The sequence below is a fragment of the Bufo bufo genome, chromosome 3 (genome assembly GCF_905171765.1).
Source record: "Bufo bufo chromosome 3, aBufBuf1.1, whole genome shotgun sequence".
Classification (NCBI taxonomy): domain Eukaryota; kingdom Metazoa; phylum Chordata; class Amphibia; order Anura; family Bufonidae; genus Bufo; species Bufo bufo.
This window is the reverse complement of record NC_053391.1, coordinates 626796094-626816037: the sequence shown is the minus strand read 5'-3', so window position 1 is coordinate 626816037 and position 19944 is coordinate 626796094. Positions and strand designations below refer to the sequence as shown.

The following is a 19944-nucleotide window of genomic DNA, read 5'->3' as shown; positions in this document are numbered from 1 at the left end:
TGGATTCGAATAAAGCTAAGAAGCTAATGTTGTGTAACAGGAAAAAATAGGAAATACACACCTCCAATGACTTCTTCCATTTTAGATATACTCTTCTGGCCAGGTCATATCCAAGTGGTACAATTAAGTCCTTTGGTCTAGATGTATCTATTACATAAAACGGATGGGTTAGTGTCCTTTATGACAGTCCTGAACTATTAAGCAGGCAAATATAAAAAGTAATAGTAACCAGTAGCTTTTTAAATTGCATCATTGCATTCGAAAAAGGGGCTGTCTTTGTAAGAGTCTGTCTGCCTAAAGCCACCAGTAGGGGGAGCTTAGGAGACTGCTGTATACAATTTATAGATAGAACTCAATAGCAGAACGTTATGCAATAAGATGCCCCTAGTGGCAGCTGCAGGCAGCCAAAATACTAGTATTTAAAGTGTACATACCGGTAAATATTATCAAAACCTGTTCTCAAGGTCATTAAATAATTTTTGTAATACTCTTTAATTTTTTTTTTACCTCTCCTAGCGAAATAGGCGACTGAAGTCTCAGCTTTTAATATCTGCTTGTATGACTAGCTAGTATAGTCAGTGGCATATTTGTTTGGTGCATTTTTTTTTTTCTGCGATTTATATATTTATATATTTTCATCCGCACAATGCTCCGTTTTGTGTAGGATGCCTTTGTGGTGCATGTGGACCGCTCCGGCATCCTCCATTGTACACATTTTTTGCTGGGGATGGTCGCTTGCTGCGGTCCACATGCGGTGGGACTGCTCCCCCAATGAGAAAGACGTTACAGTGTTTGGGGTCTGAGCAGTTCCCCCATATTGGCCACTATATTTCTGTGATTTTGACTGAAGTTCAGGTGCCTATTGTGCTTTAGAATCTGTATTCTCATACATCTTTGTGTATGGGAGTACGGATTCTATTGGGCTGCCCTGAGCGCTGTACAGACAGCAGCTCCATAGCATATTGCTCCGCTTTCCTATGACCACGGTATCTTGGAGCGCAAAAATCTTGAAGCGCGCGCCCACAGTGGGCATCGCAGTGCACATGCCCCGGCCAAGTGAGGCAGAGCGCAGGCGCAGGATTTCGCTGGGAGAGGACGCAAGGTTAGAGAAGGACAGGCAGAGGCTGGGGCGGGGATATTAACAAAAGAGGATGAGCAGCCTGGGCTCCAAAGAAGTTAACGCCGCCCCTGGGCTCTTGCGAGCCCTCATTTACATATGAATAAAACCCCGTTTTTGCCGCAGGTGAACCGCAGAAGAACGCAACAAAGGTATCATTTGATTCATCTAAAGTTATGCCAGAACGCTATGTGAGCGGTCTATAATGTCCAAATGTGGTGATAGACTCCCTTTAAAAAAAAAATAAAAAAAATTAAAATAAAAAAAATCGCCCCCTTTTCCCCAAAATAAAAAAAAAACATCATGGGCATCTCTGTGTGTGAAAACGCCCTATTAAAATCTAAAAATATTTATCCCATATGGCAAACAGGAAAACATAAAAAAAAAGTCAAAGTGGCCTATTTGCCATTTTTTGGTTGCTTCACCTCCCACAACAAAATAATTAAAAAGTGATGAAAAAGTCATGCACACCAGAATAGGATCAATGAAAGGATCGCCCGTAAAAAATTAGCCCTTACACAGCTCTGTACACTACAAAAATAGTTATAGGGGTCAGAATATGGCGATGAAATGAAAAAACTAATTTATTTCAAGTTTTTTTTTCCCCCCAGTATTAAAATGCAAGAAAAACTATACAAATGTGGCATCACCGTAATCATACTGACCCAGAGAATGAAAGTAACAGGTCAGTTTTACAGCATAGGGAATGCCACAAAACCCATAAAACAGTTGCGTTTTATTCCGAATTCTACACTATTTGGAATTTTTTCCAGCTTCCCACTACATCTTATGCAATATTAAATGGTTCCATTGGAAAGTACAACTTGTCCCACAAAAAAACAAGCCCTCATACAGTTATGTGAACGAGAAAAAATATATATATAAAAGTTATGGCCCTGGAAAGGTAGGAAGTGAAAAACCCTCTGGGGGTTAAAGGGTTGATCGGGGAAATATAAGGCCCCTACAAAAATATGGTGAAAAGCTGATCTGTGTAAAAGATCTCACTCTACCATTGAAAAGGGTAAAATCTGCACCAAAAATCACAAACATAATTAACATGCTGTGGATTTCTGGTCAATTTGGGGATAAGGGGGCACTGCCTTGAGTATCCACAGGCGACAAGGCTTCTTTACTGTAAGAACTGTAAATCTGTGGAATATTTAGACGTGGTCTCAGTTGGATTGAACCCCATTTTTCACTGCTAGGTGGTCACGATTTGAATTTCTATATGCACCTCTGTGAAGTAACAGCTTCTTAACAAAAAAACACATAACTATGGCAAAAGTCTTAAAAAAAATTTTTTATATAAATCTTTACCTAATTCTATACCAGGGCTTCCAAATAATTCCACCAGCTGTCTGGCAAACTGCTCCGGTAAATAGAGTCCGGGACAAGACTGAGCCCCCGGAAGGAGACCAGAGTAACATCTCATCACTGAATTCTCATGGTTATCTAAGCATTTGGTGGTTGCTGGATAGGGTTCAACTTCACAAACCCCTTTGTATACACTTGCATCTTTAGCCCTACAACTTGCATCTCTTGGGGTCAAATCATCTTTACATTCATTATTGACCAGATTTCCTACAGGGTTCTCCTCCAGTGGATTCTGCATTGCCACCGCTGCATCGGTTTCTGTAGAAAGATTTCTTGCTCCACTTGCACATTTGTGTTTCCAAACACTTATTCGGGTTTCTGATAAGATTCTTGGATGTTGAAAAGTTGGTGCCAATTTGTAGATTCTCCTGAGGCGCTTGTGACGTCTTGGGGTTGTCTGGCTGCTTTCCACTTGAATTTTAGTACAATCGGTGCTCTGAACAGACTCCTGTTTACTTATCTCAGGTTCTAGATAAGGATCCTTGAATCTTTTGCACTGTAAGGACTTTTGCATAGATTGCCCATCTTGGTTCTCACTTCCTGTAAAGGTCAGTTGATTGAAATGTTGAGGCTTGGAACATTTTATGCTGTAGAGGTCCAAAGTGTGTCCTGCAATCAGTTTAATAAGACTACAGTACAGGTCAAGACCAGTGTTGATTATGTCTTGCCCTCTAGAATGGGGCAGGTCTGTAACGTGGAGACCTTTGGAGCATGCTTGGAGCCAGCTGAAGGAAGGTCTTACATGGTTTGTTCCTTTGCATAACACACTATCTACCACCAATGACAGCAGAGAGGAGGATAGCAAATATCTATGTCTATGGGAAACTAGAATTCCAATCTCAGGTTTCAATGGCGTTATAGGCTTGTCCATTAGCTCTAGGAGGTCCGACACCCTTCCAAATAATGCAGCAGTACTAAGAACTGAGCAGCGTGACAAAAATGTTGCTAGAAAATCATATAAATATCCTTCCTTTCCAGAATAATCAATCTTTACTTGCACTTTTCCAGTTCCCTCAACATCCATCAAACAACCCTGCACATTACAACCACTTCTCGGATCTTCTACCGCCAGCTTCTCCAGTCCTTCGCCCTCTTGGGGTGATAAACTTGGTTTCCGACTCACTATTTTGTTTCCATTCTTCGGATACCTTTTTCTGTGACGTTTCCCCTTTAGACCGAGTGTCCTTTAAAAGATGAACAGAGAAATACAATTTTTCTTACTTAGTCATACAATTTCTGGCATAAATTGATATAATTCATCTTCACAGCACCTAAGACTCATGAATGTAGTAAGAGAAGGGATGAGATCTGGAAAACCTATTCCTTAGACTTTTCTCATGTGTTACTTGGAGTTTTTGATGCGGTGTTGCCACAGATTTCACCCTTCCATTGAAAACTGTAAAATACGCACCAAAAATTGCAAACAATTGACAGGCTGCAGATTTCTGGTCAATTTCTGAACGGAATAAAAAAGCAAAGTGCGCATAAGATTTGTCTAATCTCGTACACTTTGCTGGTACTGTATTACGCTGTGGTATTTCTGCACAAGAAACGTAAATGGCAACGTGTGCAGGTGGCCTAAGAATTACAGATAATAGAAGAACAGAGCCCCACCAAACACAGAAGCAGTACATGACACCAGGTAAGTTAGACAACTTCCTTCCATGAATAGCTTAAATGGAATCTGTCACCAGGTATTTGCTGCCCTGAGAGCAGCATGAAGCAATGACTGACACCCTGACCATACGGAGGTGGGGTAGCCCATTGCTCATGAATGCCAGGAGTCCTGGCTCTTTTTGCACTGCACCTAATCAAGTCTGATTTTATGGAAACTACTGCAAGAAAACGAGTGGCACACAGCAGGGTGTTGGTGACTACTTTAAGCTGGCCAAAGTTTAGATAATCGCTAACAAACGCTCGTTAGCGACTATCTGTCGGTTTAAGGCTACTCTCACACCTGCGTTAGGTGCGGATCCGTCTGGTATCTGCACAGACGGATCCGCACCGATAATGCAAACGCTTAGATCCGTTCAGAACGGATCCGTTTGCATTACCATGAACAAAAAAAAAAAAATTTTTTTTTTTTTGTTCATGATAATGCAAACGGATCCGTTTTGACTTTACATTGAAAGTCAATGGGGGACGGATCAGTTTGAAAATTGAGCCATATTGTGTCAACTTCAAACGGATCCGTCCTCAATGACCTACATTGTAAGTCTGGACGGATCCGTTTGCCTCCGCACGGCCAGGCGGACACCCGAACGCTGCAAGCTGCGTTCAGGTGTCCGCTTGCTGAGCGGAGCGGAGGACAGACGGTGCCAAACTGATGCATCCTGAGCGGATCCGCATCCACTCAGAATGCATTAGGGCTGGACGGATCCGTTCGGGGCCGCTTGTGAGAGCCTTCAAACGGAACTCACAAGCGGAGCCCCGAACGCTAGTGTGAAACGCTCGTTCTTTGGGTAATTGGATTGTTTGTGTAGGAAAACCATGATTCTGTATGGGGATGAGTGATGGCATTAGAGATCGCTCCTTCCCATACTGTGGAGATCTCTCCTTCACTGACGAGCAGACGCTTGCTGGGAAGGAATCGCCTGCAAAACTGTTCAGTGTAAAGAGGCTTTAAAGGGGTTCTGCAGCTTTTTCTTACTGATGATCTATCCACTGGATAGATCGTCAGCATCTGATCGGCAAGGGGTCTTGCAGACAGTGGCGCTGCGGCCTTCTCACCGTTTCAAACAGCTGATCGATGGGAGTCTCACCGATCAGATGCTGATCTATCCAGAGGATAGATCATCAGTAAGAAAAAGCTGGAGAACCCCTTTAAGGCAGCATAAATCTGAAGACAGATTCCGGTTAAATCTTTCAGGTCACGATTATATTGTTCTGTGTCGTGCCCTAAGTCAATGCTGACTACGAAATCAAAATTAAAATCTATGATAATTTCGATATTGAAATTAAAATTTACCTCAATGTGCTTAACATAAGAAAGAGTGGCATTTAGGAGGCATAACCCAAGGGTGCCACATAGCATTTATACTACTGGTGTCTTATGTGACAGATGGGCTTTTGGGTCCCCCCCAGGCCCTATGTGGGATTACTAACTTTGCACCATCTATAATTACACTTAGGCCTCAAGCACACGACCGTAGTTCGGGTCTGCATCCGAGCCACAGTTTTTGCGGCTCGGGTGCGGACCCATTCACTTCAATGGGGCCGCAAAAGAGGAGGACAGCACTCAGTGTGCTGTCCGCATCCTTTGCTCCGTTTCGTGGCCCAGCAAAAAAAATATAGCCTGTCCTATTCTTGTCCGTTTTGCGGACAAGAATAGGCATGTCTAACAATGGGCCGCCAGTTCCGTTCCACAAATTGCGAAAGGCACACGGGCGGCTTCTGTTTTTTGATGAAAGATCTCTCATTTGAGTCGAGGCAAGCAAACCAACCTGTGTAATCTCTGCTGAAAACTGAATTTCAAATGTTTGAATGTGATCCTGTAACATTACTTAGGCAACACTCACACTGCTCCTTCTTTGGGCTTAGCATAAAAAGTACCCTAAAGACATCAAGACAGTATGCATTATTCTATATTGAAACACTTTACTACAGTTTAATACAAAAGGATTCCAATAAAGAAAAAATAACTTTAAAACTCTGTATACCTTTGCTTTTAATGGGAGTCAATGGGAGACGTAGGCGGCTGTAGAACACCGAGCTGCACGTCAGGTCTGTATGTCCAGCATATATGTCACACATGCGCTGCAAATGCCGTTTGAACAAACATTTGCATGAGGCTTGTTATAAAACTTTAATAACATTTTCCTAAAAAGCAGGGGCGGACTGGGAACTTAAAGTGTCCCAGGAAATAAATAAAAAAACTAAGGGTACTTTCACACTAGCATTATTCTTTTCCAGTATTGAAATGCGGTAAAGGGTCTCAATACCAGAAAAAAACGCATCAGTTTTGTCCAAATGCATTCTGAATGGAAAGCAATCCGTTCAATATGCATCAGGATGTGTTCCGTCCCTTGCACAGTATTTGACCAAAATCCCGGAACTCTACCGCACTTGCCGGATCAAGCATTAATTTCCATTGAAATGTATTTATGCCGGATCCGGTACCAAGTGTTCCGGAAATTGCCGGCACCGGTTTTCGGTCTGCGCATGCGCAGTTCTTTCAAGTTCTTTTTAAAAAAAATAAATACCAGATGCGTTATTCCAGATGATACCGGAAAGACGGATCCGGTATTTCAATGCAAAAGTCTACTGGATCTGGATCAAAAAGATATCAGTTTGCATACGGATTTCCGGATCTGGCAGGTAATTCCGGCAACGGAACTGCCTGCCGGATTCTTCTAAAGCTAGTGTGAAAGTACCCTAAGCGTGGCCCCATTCTGTAGGCAGGGTCAAATTGGTTGAAGGCGGGTCAACACAAGTAGGAAGGGACAATAAGACAATAGAAGTAGGCGGTTCAGCAGTACATAGTGCAGCACAAGATACCACCCCTGCAGAACCAAATACCACAATGCAGCACAAAACACTGCTCCTAGCATGTTATTTACCCAGCCGGCGGCCAGAAGGAGGGCTCGGGCGCCCCCCTGGGCATCGGCCCACCAGGAAACTTCTCTGTAGGGTCTATGGCCAGTCCACCCTGCTAAGATTCTTTACTGTAAGAGCAGTGTGACTATGCACCTTCTGCCTGAGAAAATGATGGGGAATTCATTGAAAATAATTTTAAAGAGGCCAAGATTCCTTTCTTGAGAGTAGCAAAATTACGTGTTATAGTCACCAGATTACTAGAGAAGGATCGCTGATCCAGAGATTTATTCTGATTGCCAGAAGCATTAACTGATCCAGACTGATGGTATCATAGATCCCTATGACGCTGCAAGTGCGGATAGGCCAGGTCACAAATCCAAAATATTCACGCAAAATGCATTTGTACTACACTTGTGTGAACCTGCCCTTACTTATAGCAACCCTTGAGTTGCCGTGGTAAGGGTACTTTTACACTAGCGTTTTTCCTTTCCGGCATAGAGTTCCGTCCTAGGGGCTCTATACCGAAAAAGAATTGATCAGTTTTTTACACATGCATTCTGAATGGAGAGCGATCCGTTCAGGATGCATCAGGATGTCTTCAGTTCAGTCTTTTTGATTGTTCAGGACGGAGATAATACCGCAGCATGCTACAGCTTTATCTCCGGCCAAAAAAACGGAACACTTGTCTGAATGCCGGATCCGGCATTTTTTCCATAGGAATGTATTAGTGCTGGATCCGGGATTAAAAATACTGCAATGCCGGATCCGGACCCAAAGTGCGGACATGTGAATGGACCCCAAGACTCTGTTCACACTTTTGTTCTTTTCGGTTTCTTTTTGATGACCAGAATAGTATAGAATGTTACATTATCCTAACCAGGAAAATAGATCATAAAGGGATCCATCATGGCTTCTGTATATAAAAATATAAAAAAAACTCCAGTGTGAACAGTGCCAGAGTTAATTAACATATTAAAAGGGTTCCATTCAAGTGAACAGAGCTCAGCCCCGCCCAGGCCATTGATACTAGTCGTGACGTCACTGGACCTGCGGTAAACAGCGAGAAGGCCGCAGCACTACTGCCAGAGCCGCTGCCTTCTCATACAGCTGATCGGTGGGGGTCCCGGGTGTCGGACCCCCGCCGATCAGATGCTGATGATCTATCCAGAGAATAGATCATCAGTTAAAAAAAAACTGCAGAACCCCTTTAAACAAAGCAGAAAGGCAAAGGATATTTTTCCCCCCACTTATCTCAAATATTAACAACAGATTCATGTTACTTACCTTACGAAAGGAGAAAATGCAGTAATAAACTTCTGTAAAAGTTAAAGGGGTTTTGCAACCTCCCACGCTAAAATCAATTAACACCTTAAGGGTCCATTCACACATCCGTGTGTGTTTTGCGGATCCGCAAAACACGGACACCGGCAATGTGCATACCGCATTTTGCGGACCGCACATTGCTGGCACTAATAGAATATGCCTATTCTTGTCCGCAATTGCAGACAAGAATAGGGCAAGTTCTATTTTTTTCGGGAACGGAAATGCGGACCCAAAAGCCAGCGCTTGGCTATTTTCGGCGGCCCCATAGAAATGAATGGAAAGCGGCTGCGCATGCGCAGTGCGCTCTCCTTCACTTTCGGGGCTCCATTCAAGATATAGATGAGAGTCCCAGCTGTAGGACCCGCACCTATAAGACCCTAGCGATATGCCCCCATTGTCTGAGATGAAAAAAACCCTTTAAGGCTACATTCACACGAATGTATTTTGTTTCCCTGTCCGTTCCGTTTTTTTTTTGCGGATTGGATGAGGACCTATTCATTTCAATGGGTCCGCAAACAATGAGGACAGCACACCGTGTGCTGTCCACATCCGTATGTCCGTTCCATAGCCCTACAAAAATTAGAGCATGTCCTATTTTTGTCCATTTTGCGGACAAGGATAGGCATTGTTACAATGAATCCGCAAAAAAAACAGATGCAATACGAATGCCAAAAGGACGTCATCCGTATTTTTTGCGTTCAGTGTTTTGCGGACTGGAAAACACATACGGTCGTGTGAATGTAGCCTTAGAACCAGGCAGTTTTTTCTTAAATTTGGCATGTGTCACTTTATGTGGTAATAACTTCAAAATGCTTTTACTTATCCAGTCCATTCTGAGATTGTTTTCTCGTGATACACTGTACTTCATGATAGTGGAAAATTTTAGGCTACTTTCACACTAGCGTTCGGAGCGGATCCGTCTGATGTTTCATCAGACGGATCCGCTCCGATAATGCAGACGTTCGCATCCGTTCAGAACGGATGCGTCTGCATTAAAACTTAGAAAATTTTCTAAGTGTGAAAGTTGTCTGAGCGGATCCGTTCAGACTTTACATTGAAAGTCAATGGGGAACGGATCCGCTTGAAGATTGAGCCATATTGTGTCATCTTCAAGCGGATCCGTCCCCATTGACTTCCATTATAAGTCTGGACGGATCCGCTCGCCTCCGCACGGCCAGGCGGACAACCGAACGCTGCAAGCAGCGTTCAGGTGTCCGCTCACTGAGCGGAGCGGAGGCTGAACGCTGGCAGGCGGATGCATTCTCAGTGGATCCGCCTCCACTGAGAATGCATTGGGGCCAGACGGATGCGTTCGGGACCGCTCGTGAGCCCCTTCAAACGGAGCGCACGAGCGGACACCCGAACGCTAGTGTGAAAGTAGCCTTAGTCAATATAATTCAACTTTATTAAAAAATCCAAAATTTACAAAAAAAAATGAAAAATTAGAATTTCTCTGCTTTTAAGGCAGATAGTGATACATCATAAAAGAATTACTTTACATTTCCCATATGTCCACTTTCATGCTTGCATCATTTTGTAAATGTAATTTTAGTTTTTAGGCTCTTATAAGGCTTAGAATTTTAGAAGAAAATTTTTACATTTTTAAGAAAATTTCCGAAACCCACTTAAAGGGCTACTTCAGTTCTGAAGTCACTTTGTGGGGCTTACATAGTAGAAACCACCCATAAATGACCCCATTTAGAAACTACACCCCTCAAGTTATTCAAAACTGATTTTACAAAACGTTAACACTTTAGGTGTTCCACAAGAATTAAAGAAAAAAGGAGATACAATTTTTAAATTTCATTTTTTTGGCAGATTTTCCATTTTAATTCAGTTTTCCTTTAACACATCAAGGGTTAACAGCCAGAGAAAACAATATTAATTACCCTGATTCTGCAGTTTACAGAAACACCCCACGTGGTTGTAAACTGCTGTACGGGAACACGGCAGGGCGCAGAAGGAAAGGAACGCCATATGGATTTTGAAAGACAGATTTCACTGGGATAATTTTAAGTTGCCATGTCACATTTAAAGCCCCCCTGATGCAACCCTAGAGTAGAAAATGAGTGACCTCATTTTGGAAACTACGGGATAAGGTTGCAGTTTTGTTGGTACTATTCTAGGGTACATATGGTTTTTGATTGCTCTATATTATACTTTTTGTGAGGCAAGGTAACCAAAAAAAAAATTGCTGTTCTGGCACAGTTTTTATTTTAGTTTTTTACGGTGTTCACCTGACAAGTTAGATCATGTGATATTTTTCTAGAGCAGGTTTTTACGGAAGCGACAATATCAAATATGTCTACTTTTCTGAAAGCCATATTTATTTTTATTTTTGGGGCGATTATCTTATGTAGGGGCTCCGTTTTTGTGGCATGAGGTGATGGTTTGATTAGTACTATTTTGGGGTACATACAACTTTTTGATCGTTTTGTATTCCACTTTTTGTTATATAAGGTGACAAAAAATTTTTAATTTTGTGGCACGGTTTTTTATTATTATTTTAATGGTTTTCACCAGACAGGTGATATTTTTATAGAGCAGTGTTGTTACGGATGCAGCGATACCTAATTTGTCTATATTTTTATATTTATTTTGGTTTTACACAACAAAAGCATTTTTGAAAAAAAATGTTTTTATGTCTCCATTTTCTGAAAGCCATATGTTTTTTATATTTTGGGCGATTGTCTTAGGTAGGATCTCATTTTTTGCGGGATAACATGAAGGTTTGATTGGTATTATTTTGGGGTACATATGACTTTTTGATCGCTTGGCTTTACACTTTTTGTGATAAAAGGTAACCAAAAATGGCTTTTCTTGGGACAGTTTTTTTTTTTTTTTACGGTATTGACAGGGTGGATTGTGTGATATTTTTATAGTGCTGGTCGTCACAGATGCGGCTGTTTTTTTTTTTTCTATTTGTTACAATTTTATATGTGTATTTTTATGGGAAAAGGGCTTTTTTTTATTGAAACTACTTTTTATATATTGAAAAAAACAAATTTTTTAGCCTTTCAAAGGCTTGGGGCTGCCATGGCAACCATCAGGTCCCCGCTACCGCAGTGCGGTGACCCGATGGATCAGGAGAGGGAGCGTGCACCTCCCATATGCTGCGGTCAGCGCTGACCGCGGCATATGAGGGGTTAATCCACCAGCATCAATGTTATCACCGATGCTGGTGGATGCAGCAGGGGTCCGGCTGTCATAACATTGCTCCTAGAGGCTCATTTGCATATATTAAAACATAATTTTTCTTAGCAATGCGGGCACATACACAGATGCCTTCAGCTGCCAAGTGAACATGTAACAGTTCAGACAGATGCCCTTTACAGAGCTAGTCTCATAAGGACAACTCCAGTCCATATGCAGGACTGGGGCATATGGACATCATAGGGGAGCTCCCAAACGGAGATCTTATATTACAGAGATTACTATTCATCTGAAAGGTCAGCAGAATAACAAACGTCCTGGGCGGCAGCAGCAGCAGCTCCCACCCAAGGAAAACCAGGTGTTGCTCTGAAGACACAACCCCTTTAATATCCATATATATGTAGCAGCTGGAACTCAGTATTTCAGCTGTAAATCCACTGCATAAACAAAGAGGCAACATATAACTTGCTGGATACCTGTACGTATGTATATGTATTGTACTGTATGTACTTTTACCACAATCATTAGAAGCAGACATACGGTAATACAAAGCGTTCTTCGTCCGGCACTGTGCCAAAAAAGTGGATTGGTTGACATTTATCACACTAGACAACTTGTTGTGCAATTTTTTTGTCACCTAACATCATTTAAAGTTCAACACCAAGCGATCAAAAAGGCCTATGTCCCCCAAAATAGAACCAGTCATCTCACCCCACAAAAAATTAGCCCCTACCTAAGACAATCGGTCAAAAAAAAAAAAAAAAACTATGGCTCTCAGACTATGGAGACACTAAAACATCTTTTTTTTGTTTCAAAAACGCTATTATTGTGTAAAACTTAAATAAATAAGAGAACGTATACATATTAGTTATTGCCACGTCCGTAACGACCTGCTCTATAAAAATATCACGTGACTTAACCCCTAAGGTGAACGCTGTAAAAATAAATAAAAACTGTGCAAAAACAACCAATTATTTTGGTCACCTTGCCTAAAAGTGTAATAATGAATGGTAAAAAAAAAAATCATATGTGCCCAAAAATGGTACCAATAAAAACATCAACTCTTCCTGCAAAAAATGAGCCCCTGCACAAGACGATCGGCAGAAAAATTAAAAAAATATGGCGCTCAGAAAATGGAGACACAAAAACATTTTCTTTTCAGAAATGCTTTATTATGTAAAACTGAAACAAAGGAAGTAGACATATTTGATATCACCGCGTCCGTAACAACCTGCTCTATAAAAATAGCACATGATCTAACCTGTCAGATGAATGTTCTAAAAAAAAAAAAAAAAAGTGCCATTTTTTGGTAACCTTGCCTCACAAAAAACATAATATAGTGATTAAAAATCATATGTACCCCAAAATAGTGCCAATAAAACTGTCACCTTATCGCCTAGTTTCCAAAATGGGGTCACTTTTGGGTGTTTCTACAGTAAGAGTGCATCAGGGGGGCTTCAAATGGGACATGGCATCTAAAAACCAGTTCAGGTAAATCTGCCTTCCAAACACCACACAGCGCTCCTTATCTTCTGCGCCCTTACATTATTTTACGACCACATATGGGGTGTTTCTGTAAATCTCAGAATCAGGGTAATAAATGTTGAGTTTTGTTTGGCTGTTAACCCTCGATGTGTTAAAGAAATTTTTTTATTAAAATGGAAAATCTGCCAAAAAAGTGAAATTTAGAAATTTCATCTCCATTTTCCTTTAATTCTTGTGGAACACCTAAAGGGTTAACAAAGTTTGTAAAATCAGTTTTGAGTAACTCTAGGGGTGCAGTTTCTACAATGGGGTCATTTATAGGGGGGGTAACCACTATGTAAGCCCCACAAAGTGACTTCAGATCTGAACTGGTCCTTAAAAAGTGGCTTTTGGAAATTTTCTTAAAAATTTTCAGAATGGCTTCTAAAATTCTAAGCCTTCTAACGTCCCCAAAAAAAAAAACATTTACAAAATTATGCCAACATAAAGTATACATATGGGGAATGTTAAGTAATAAATATTTTATGAGTTATCACTTTGTTTTAAAAGCAGAGAAATTGCTAATTTTTCAAAATTTTGGGTAAATTTGGGATTTTTTCATAAATAAAGGTGAAATATATTGACTCAAATTTATGACTGACATGAAGTACAATGTGTCACGAGAAAACAATCTCTGACTGGCTTGGATAAATAAAAGCGTTCGAGTTATTACCACATAAAGTGACACATAAAAATGGCCTGGGCAGGAAGGTGAAAACTGGCCCGGGGTAGAAGGGGTTAAACACACTGCAGGTGAGAAAATTAACCTGTGGATTTCGAAATCTGCAGCATGTCAATTGTCGCGTTTTAATTGTGCAGATTTCACCCTTTTCAATGGACGGCTGAGATTTCTGGAAAATCTGCATAAAAACCACACAAAAACGCATATTAATCCACAATGTTTATCGCGTTTTTATGCATATTTTCCACGCATAAATCTGCCACCATAAGGGTATGCTCACACAGCTGATTTTTTAAAATACCTCTTTTTTCATCGCAAAAAAATGTGTTTTTTTTCTTGAGGTTTTTTGGCTCTTTTTTTTTAACCAATGGGTTCAATACAAAGGTCAATTTTCAGCTTGAGGTTTTTGAAGCAAATCTGCACCAAAAAAAAGCGCGGAAAATGCACAGAAAAAGACGCATGGACTTACATGGAGATGTTTTTTTCAGCTTCCTATTCATTTCAATGGGAGATTCAGCGGTGATTCTAACCCAAGATAGGACATGCTGCTTCCTATTGAAATGAATGGGAGGCGTTTTTTGGAGCAGATTTTGAGGCAAAAAAGCTGCAAAATCAGCATCAAAAAAGTGTAAACTGGCCCTAATTATTTATTTACAGTTGGTCATATTAGACCAGTGGTTGACTCTAGATTAACACGTTCTATAATTTTGTATTTAATATATAACTTTTATTTTTGCATCCCTAAAATAATTCCTACCTAGAACACACTTAGTTTAAAATTTTCAGCTGCGTTTGCATTGTCCCTTTAAATGGCCAATTAGGGCAATGTGGCTGCCTGGATACCTGCTTGACACTGCAGGTTGCCCAGTGGACTCCTCCATTTCCACACGGCTAAGGCTACTTTCACACTTGCGTTCAGAGCGGGTCCGTCTGATGTCTGCACAGACGGATCCGCTCCAATAATGCAGACGTTTGCATTATAGTTTAAAAAAAATTCTAAGTGTGAAAGTAGCCTGATCCGTTTGAAAATTTTGCCATATTGTGTCAACTTTAAACGGATCCGTCCCCATTGACTTACATTGTAAGTCTGGACGGATCCGCTTGCCTCCGCACGGCCAGGCGGACCCCCGAACGCTTCCAAGCAGCGTTCAGGGGTCCGATTGCTGAGCGGAGCCTGAACGCTGCCAGACTGATGCATTCTGAGCGGATCCGCGTCCACTCAGAATGCATTAGGCTCAGTTCACACCTGAGCGTTTTACAGCGCGTTCCTACGCGCTGTAAAACGCTCAACAAGGAGAAACCAATGCTTCCCTATGGGAATGGTTCTCACCTGGGTGTTTTACAGCGCGTACGATCGCGCTGTAAAACGCCCGACGCTCAAACAAGTACAGGAGCGTTTTTTTGGGCGCTTGTCGCGCGTTCCCGTACATAGACTTTCGGGAACGCGCGACACTGTGTGTACACTTGTCTCTGTATGCGCGATTGTAAACGCCCGTACAATCGCGCATACAGAGCGCTCCTTTCAGAACGCTCAGGTCTGAACTGAGCCTTAGGGCAGTACGGATGCGTTCGGGGCCGCTTGTGAGAGCCTTCAAACGGAGCTCACAAGCGGACACCCGAACGCAGGTGTGAAAGTAGCCCAAGCACTGTGCTGTGCAGTGCCTGCCGTGACTTAACAGTCTCCTATCTTAGAATCAGTGTTTGCAGGTCCTAGCTAGTCTATTTGCTAATATACATTGCTGGGCCATCACTGAGCGAACCGCTAGCTGGTTAAAACGCTAAGTTCACAGTCTGCCACCCGACATGTTTCGCCAGAGATCTGGCGTCTTCAGGGGTTTGGGCAGTAACTGAAGGGGGCGGGGTCCGGTCTTTATAACCTCCCCCAACTGGCCCTAAGGCTCATTCAGTCTAGTTCAAATGACTATGCCTAAAAAAAAATAAAAAATTTAAATCTGAATTTTTCATTCACATTTTCAGTGTAAAAAAACGCATGGACTTACGGTACATGGAGCTGCTTTTTTCAGCTTCCTATTCATTTCAATGGGAGATTCATTGCTAATTCTGCCCCAAGATAGGGCATACTGCTTCTTTTTTACACGTGTAAAATAAAAAAAAAGTGCTGCTTCCCATTAAAATGAATGAGAGGATGTTTTGAGGCATTTTTTGGAGCAGATTTTGAGGCAGGAGCGCTTCAAGATCAGTGCCAAAAGACTGTACGTGGACTGTAGTGGGTGCGCCGGGTCACTGCAGTTCAGCTCCAGCTCAATTCATTCGGCCTGAATGTGAGCAGAGCTGCAGCACGCCGGCACCGGGGCAGAGCCTTCCATCCGCTATATCATTTTTGTTGCGGGTCCGTGAGAGTGCCGGGTGTCAGACCCCCACCAGTCTGATAATGATGGCCTGTTCTGAGAATAGGCCATCGATATCTTCATTCCGGAAAACCCCTTTAAACATGCATGGCAGTTTTATGCAAAACGACTTTGGATGTTTCATCCGAAGCCGATTCGCTCATCTCTAGTTGTGAATAAAGCAAGGATGGGATTCATCCATTTTTGAAAGTGAACAGTAATTAGTAAGGAGGGGGAGGGGGGGTAAACAGCTGATAACACGAGAACTAGACATTTCCCATTGATAAGACATATCACAAAGTCTCTTGTGTGCGTTTCTTCTATTGATTTATGCAAAATTGTGTGAAAGGTCAGTGACCATTTAAGTGCAGAAGCTTTAAAAGGACCTGTTGCCATTCCTGATGTGTCTGTTTTAGTAAATACTTGTATTCCCCATAATATAACAATTTTGGAGCATCTTTTCTTATAATTCCGTGTAGCGCTCTTCCTCTGTTATTACTCCTAGAAACTTATAAATTACTAAAAGGGGTTGTTTTGCATTTTATATCAGCGGTCCCCAACCACCTGGCTGTGGACCATCTGGTTCTGGTCCGCAAGGAGCGCTATTGTTGAGCAGCAGAGGCGGGAACTGAATGCCGCTAGGCCCATGTAAAAAGAGGGCACTACTGGGGGGCATTGCATGTAAAAAGAGGGCACTACTGGGGGGCATTGCATGTAAAAAGAGAGCACTACTGGGGGGCATTGCATGTAAAAAGAGGGCACTACTGGGGGGCATTGCATGTAAAAAGAGGGCATTATATGTAAAAAGAGGGCACTACTGGGGGGGCATTATATGTAAAGAGGCCACTACTGGGGGGCATTATATGTAAAGAGGCCACTACTGGGGGGCATTATAGGTGTGTGTGTGTGTGTGGGGGGGCATTATATCTACTGGGGCCTAAACAGGGATGATTACTAAGTAGGGGTATAAAAGGAGGCATTAATACTAAATGGGTGTGTTCAATTATGCAGAAAGAAGTTGTGGTCAGGAGAGGTCATCATAGTGATCTGTACAGGACTGAGAAAAAAAAAAAAAAAAAAAAAAAGGGAAAGGGAACGACTCCAGCCAAAAGGGATTATTAATGACTGGCTCATGGTGTAGTGGCATTATTTGGCCTTTATGAAGTGTTATTATTGGCAATGCTGCCCACGTATTCTGTAATATGTACTTTATAGTGTTTTGTAATGTGCGTGATTAACCTCTGTGTCGCGCACCCCCCCCCCCCCCCCCCGCTCAGCTGTAGGAAGCGACCGCCGTACTCGTACAAGTGCTCTCTTCTCTTCATTGTTTACCTGCCCGCTGTCGCAACTGCAGCAGTGAACAGTGTAATTACAACTTATCCGTCCCATTCACTTCAATGGGACGGCTCTGTAGCATTCACTTGAACAGGAAGGAGCCATCCTATTGAAGTGAATGGGACGGCTGAGAGGTTATTTGCACCTGCCCACTGCTGCAGTTGCGACGGAAAGTAGGTAAACAATGAAGATAAGGCAGCAGTTATATTAGCGCTGTGGTCTCTTCATACAGCTGATCGGCAGGGGTGCTGGAAGTCGGACCTTGCCGATCTGATATTGATGATCTACCCTGAAGATAGGTCATTAATATAAAAAAAAAGGGGACAAACCCTTTAACAACTGGGTGTTACCATTACCCTTGCCAGAGGGATGTGTCCTACCCAGTCTGACACTGGCAGCACTGATTGCACAGTGTCAGTGTGCAGTGTCACACCCCCACTTTTATAAAGTTGTCGTAGAGCTTTGAGAAAAGATTCTGTAGAATTGTTATTAGGAATACAGTCATGTCAGGACTGGTTGCAGATTCTCTTCAAATGCAGAAGCTTAAAGGGGTTGTGTCACTTCAGCCGGGTAATACAAGGCACTTACTAATGTATTGTTATTATCCATATTGCTTTCTTTGCTGGCTAGATTTATCCAGCGAAGTTTCCATGATTACGACCACCCTGCAATCCAGTAGCGGTGGTCGTGCTTGCACACTATAGGAAAATGGCTGGCCTTTCTGATGGATTTCAGGGTGGTCATAACCATGGAAACAAGCAATGTATAATGTGATGAAAAAAAATGAATCAAGCCAGCAAAGGAAGCAATATAGATAATAATAATACATTAGTAAGAGCCTTGTATTAACTTTCTCTACATGATAAATGCGATTTGCTGAAGTGAGACAACCCATTTAAAGGGGTATTCCAGTTACAAGTTATCCCCTATGTACTGGAATCCACAGCGAAATTGCATGAGATACATGTGGATTTGCGCAGATTCCACCTTAGGCATTGCAAAAAGTGAAATATGCAAGGAAAATCTGAAACATAAATGGACATGCTTCGGATGTAAATCTCATCCACATTGCTGGTACCGTAACATACTGCTATTTTCCACCAGCAAAATCTGAATGGAAAATCTGCAGCGTAACCGCCCCACGTGAAGATACCCCTTAAGGGTAAACTGCAGGAGATTAACAGTACTTAGAAATAATTTCCAGTTATAAATTTGCATGGCTTAAGACATCTACGAGTCAAAAGGAATTTATTTCCAATAGGCAAAATAAATTAGTATGATACATTTTATATATCAGCAGCAGAGGTCAGCTGTTCCTTTTTATTATTCGTGTGGTTTGTTTTTTTACAAAAGAAAATTTTCAAAGTTGAAGTCTTAAAAATACTGTGCTGTTTTCTGGAACACCAGAAATAAAAAAAGGATACTGATAAAAATGAGTGATAAAAGGGAACTTACCCTGAGAGCCGTATTAAAAAACAATTACAGAAAACAGCTTGGCCTGCACCATAAAGATCTTCTAACATAAAAATGGTAATGGCATCAAAAGCACCATCAAACACTCAAGTGTATCTGTACATTTCTAAATTAAAAAGAAAAGGAAGGAATTGGGGGAAGAGGTGCATGCACTTTTTTAGGATTGGGGGGGGGGGGGGGGGATAGGCATGCAGAAAGGATGAACTTTCTGTAAAGTATCTCCCATGGCTGTTTACTGCTGGCACAATTCTAACAGCAGCCAGTCATCTGCTATGGAATGATGAGCTGTTATCTGAACAGTCAACAGAGGCTCCCCACCTCGGCCGGGCCTCTGGAGGTGGGTGATTAGGGCGAATACGACGGGGTTCCACTGAGTTCATGACCACAGGGACAGTCACATCATACTCGAACCGTTCCAACATCTGGGAAATCTTGTCACGTGGAACTCTGTGTTTGTTCCTCCTAAAAACAGAAGAAAAAAAAAAACTTCAACGTTTTGACCACTAGCAGAAGTGTGAATGCAGCTCTGGACTGCAATATGGGCGTAATAAAATATGTAAGAAAAAGGGCTCATGCACATGAACGTGCTGTTTTTTGCGGATCCGCAAAAAAAACGGAAGCCGCCCGTGTGCATTCTGCAATTTGCGGAACGGAACAGGAGGCCCATTATAGAAATGCCTATTCTTGTCCGCAAAACGGACAAGAATAGGACATGTCATCATTTTTGCGGGGTTACGGAACGGAGCAACGGATGCGGACAGCACACAGAGTGCTGTCCGCATATTTTGCGGACCCATTGAAATGAATGGTTCCGTATACGGAATCAAAATACAGTCCGTATACGGAACGCAAAAAACATTCGTGTGCATGAGCCCAAAGTACTAAACATTTTCCACAGATTCTCTCTATATATAAATGATAAAACAGTGTCCTAAAGTGGAGATCACCCTTTTATATTGAAGCTGAACAAATAGTTTTAAGTCCAGATTCACAGACCCAAAGCAACTGCAGCTTGAAGCAACTGCTGGTCATACATTATTTTCAATGGGGCCGCAAAAGACGCAGACAGCACACGATGG

The 19944-nt window shown here is 42.0% G+C and overlaps 1 protein-coding gene across 2 annotated transcripts in view; it reads right to left on the bottom strand.

Annotated features, from left to right (window-relative positions):
* The window catches only part of LOC120996302 (NEDD4-binding protein 2-like 2), a 39471-nt gene that overhangs the window by 1722 nt on the left and 17805 nt on the right, over positions 1 to 19944 (bottom strand). The window contains exons 6-8 of one of the 2 annotated variants that reach the window (XM_040426141.1): positions 19184 to 19327; positions 2435 to 3675; positions 62 to 147 (exon numbers count right to left, since the gene is read on the bottom strand). In XM_040426141.1, coding sequence (XP_040282075.1) covers positions 62 to 147; positions 2435 to 3675; positions 19184 to 19327 — 1471 coding nt within the window. Of the gene's footprint in view, positions 1 to 61; positions 148 to 2434; positions 3676 to 18731; positions 19328 to 19944 lie in introns of those variants that run through there. The other variant, XM_040426142.1, reaches the window with a different exon arrangement.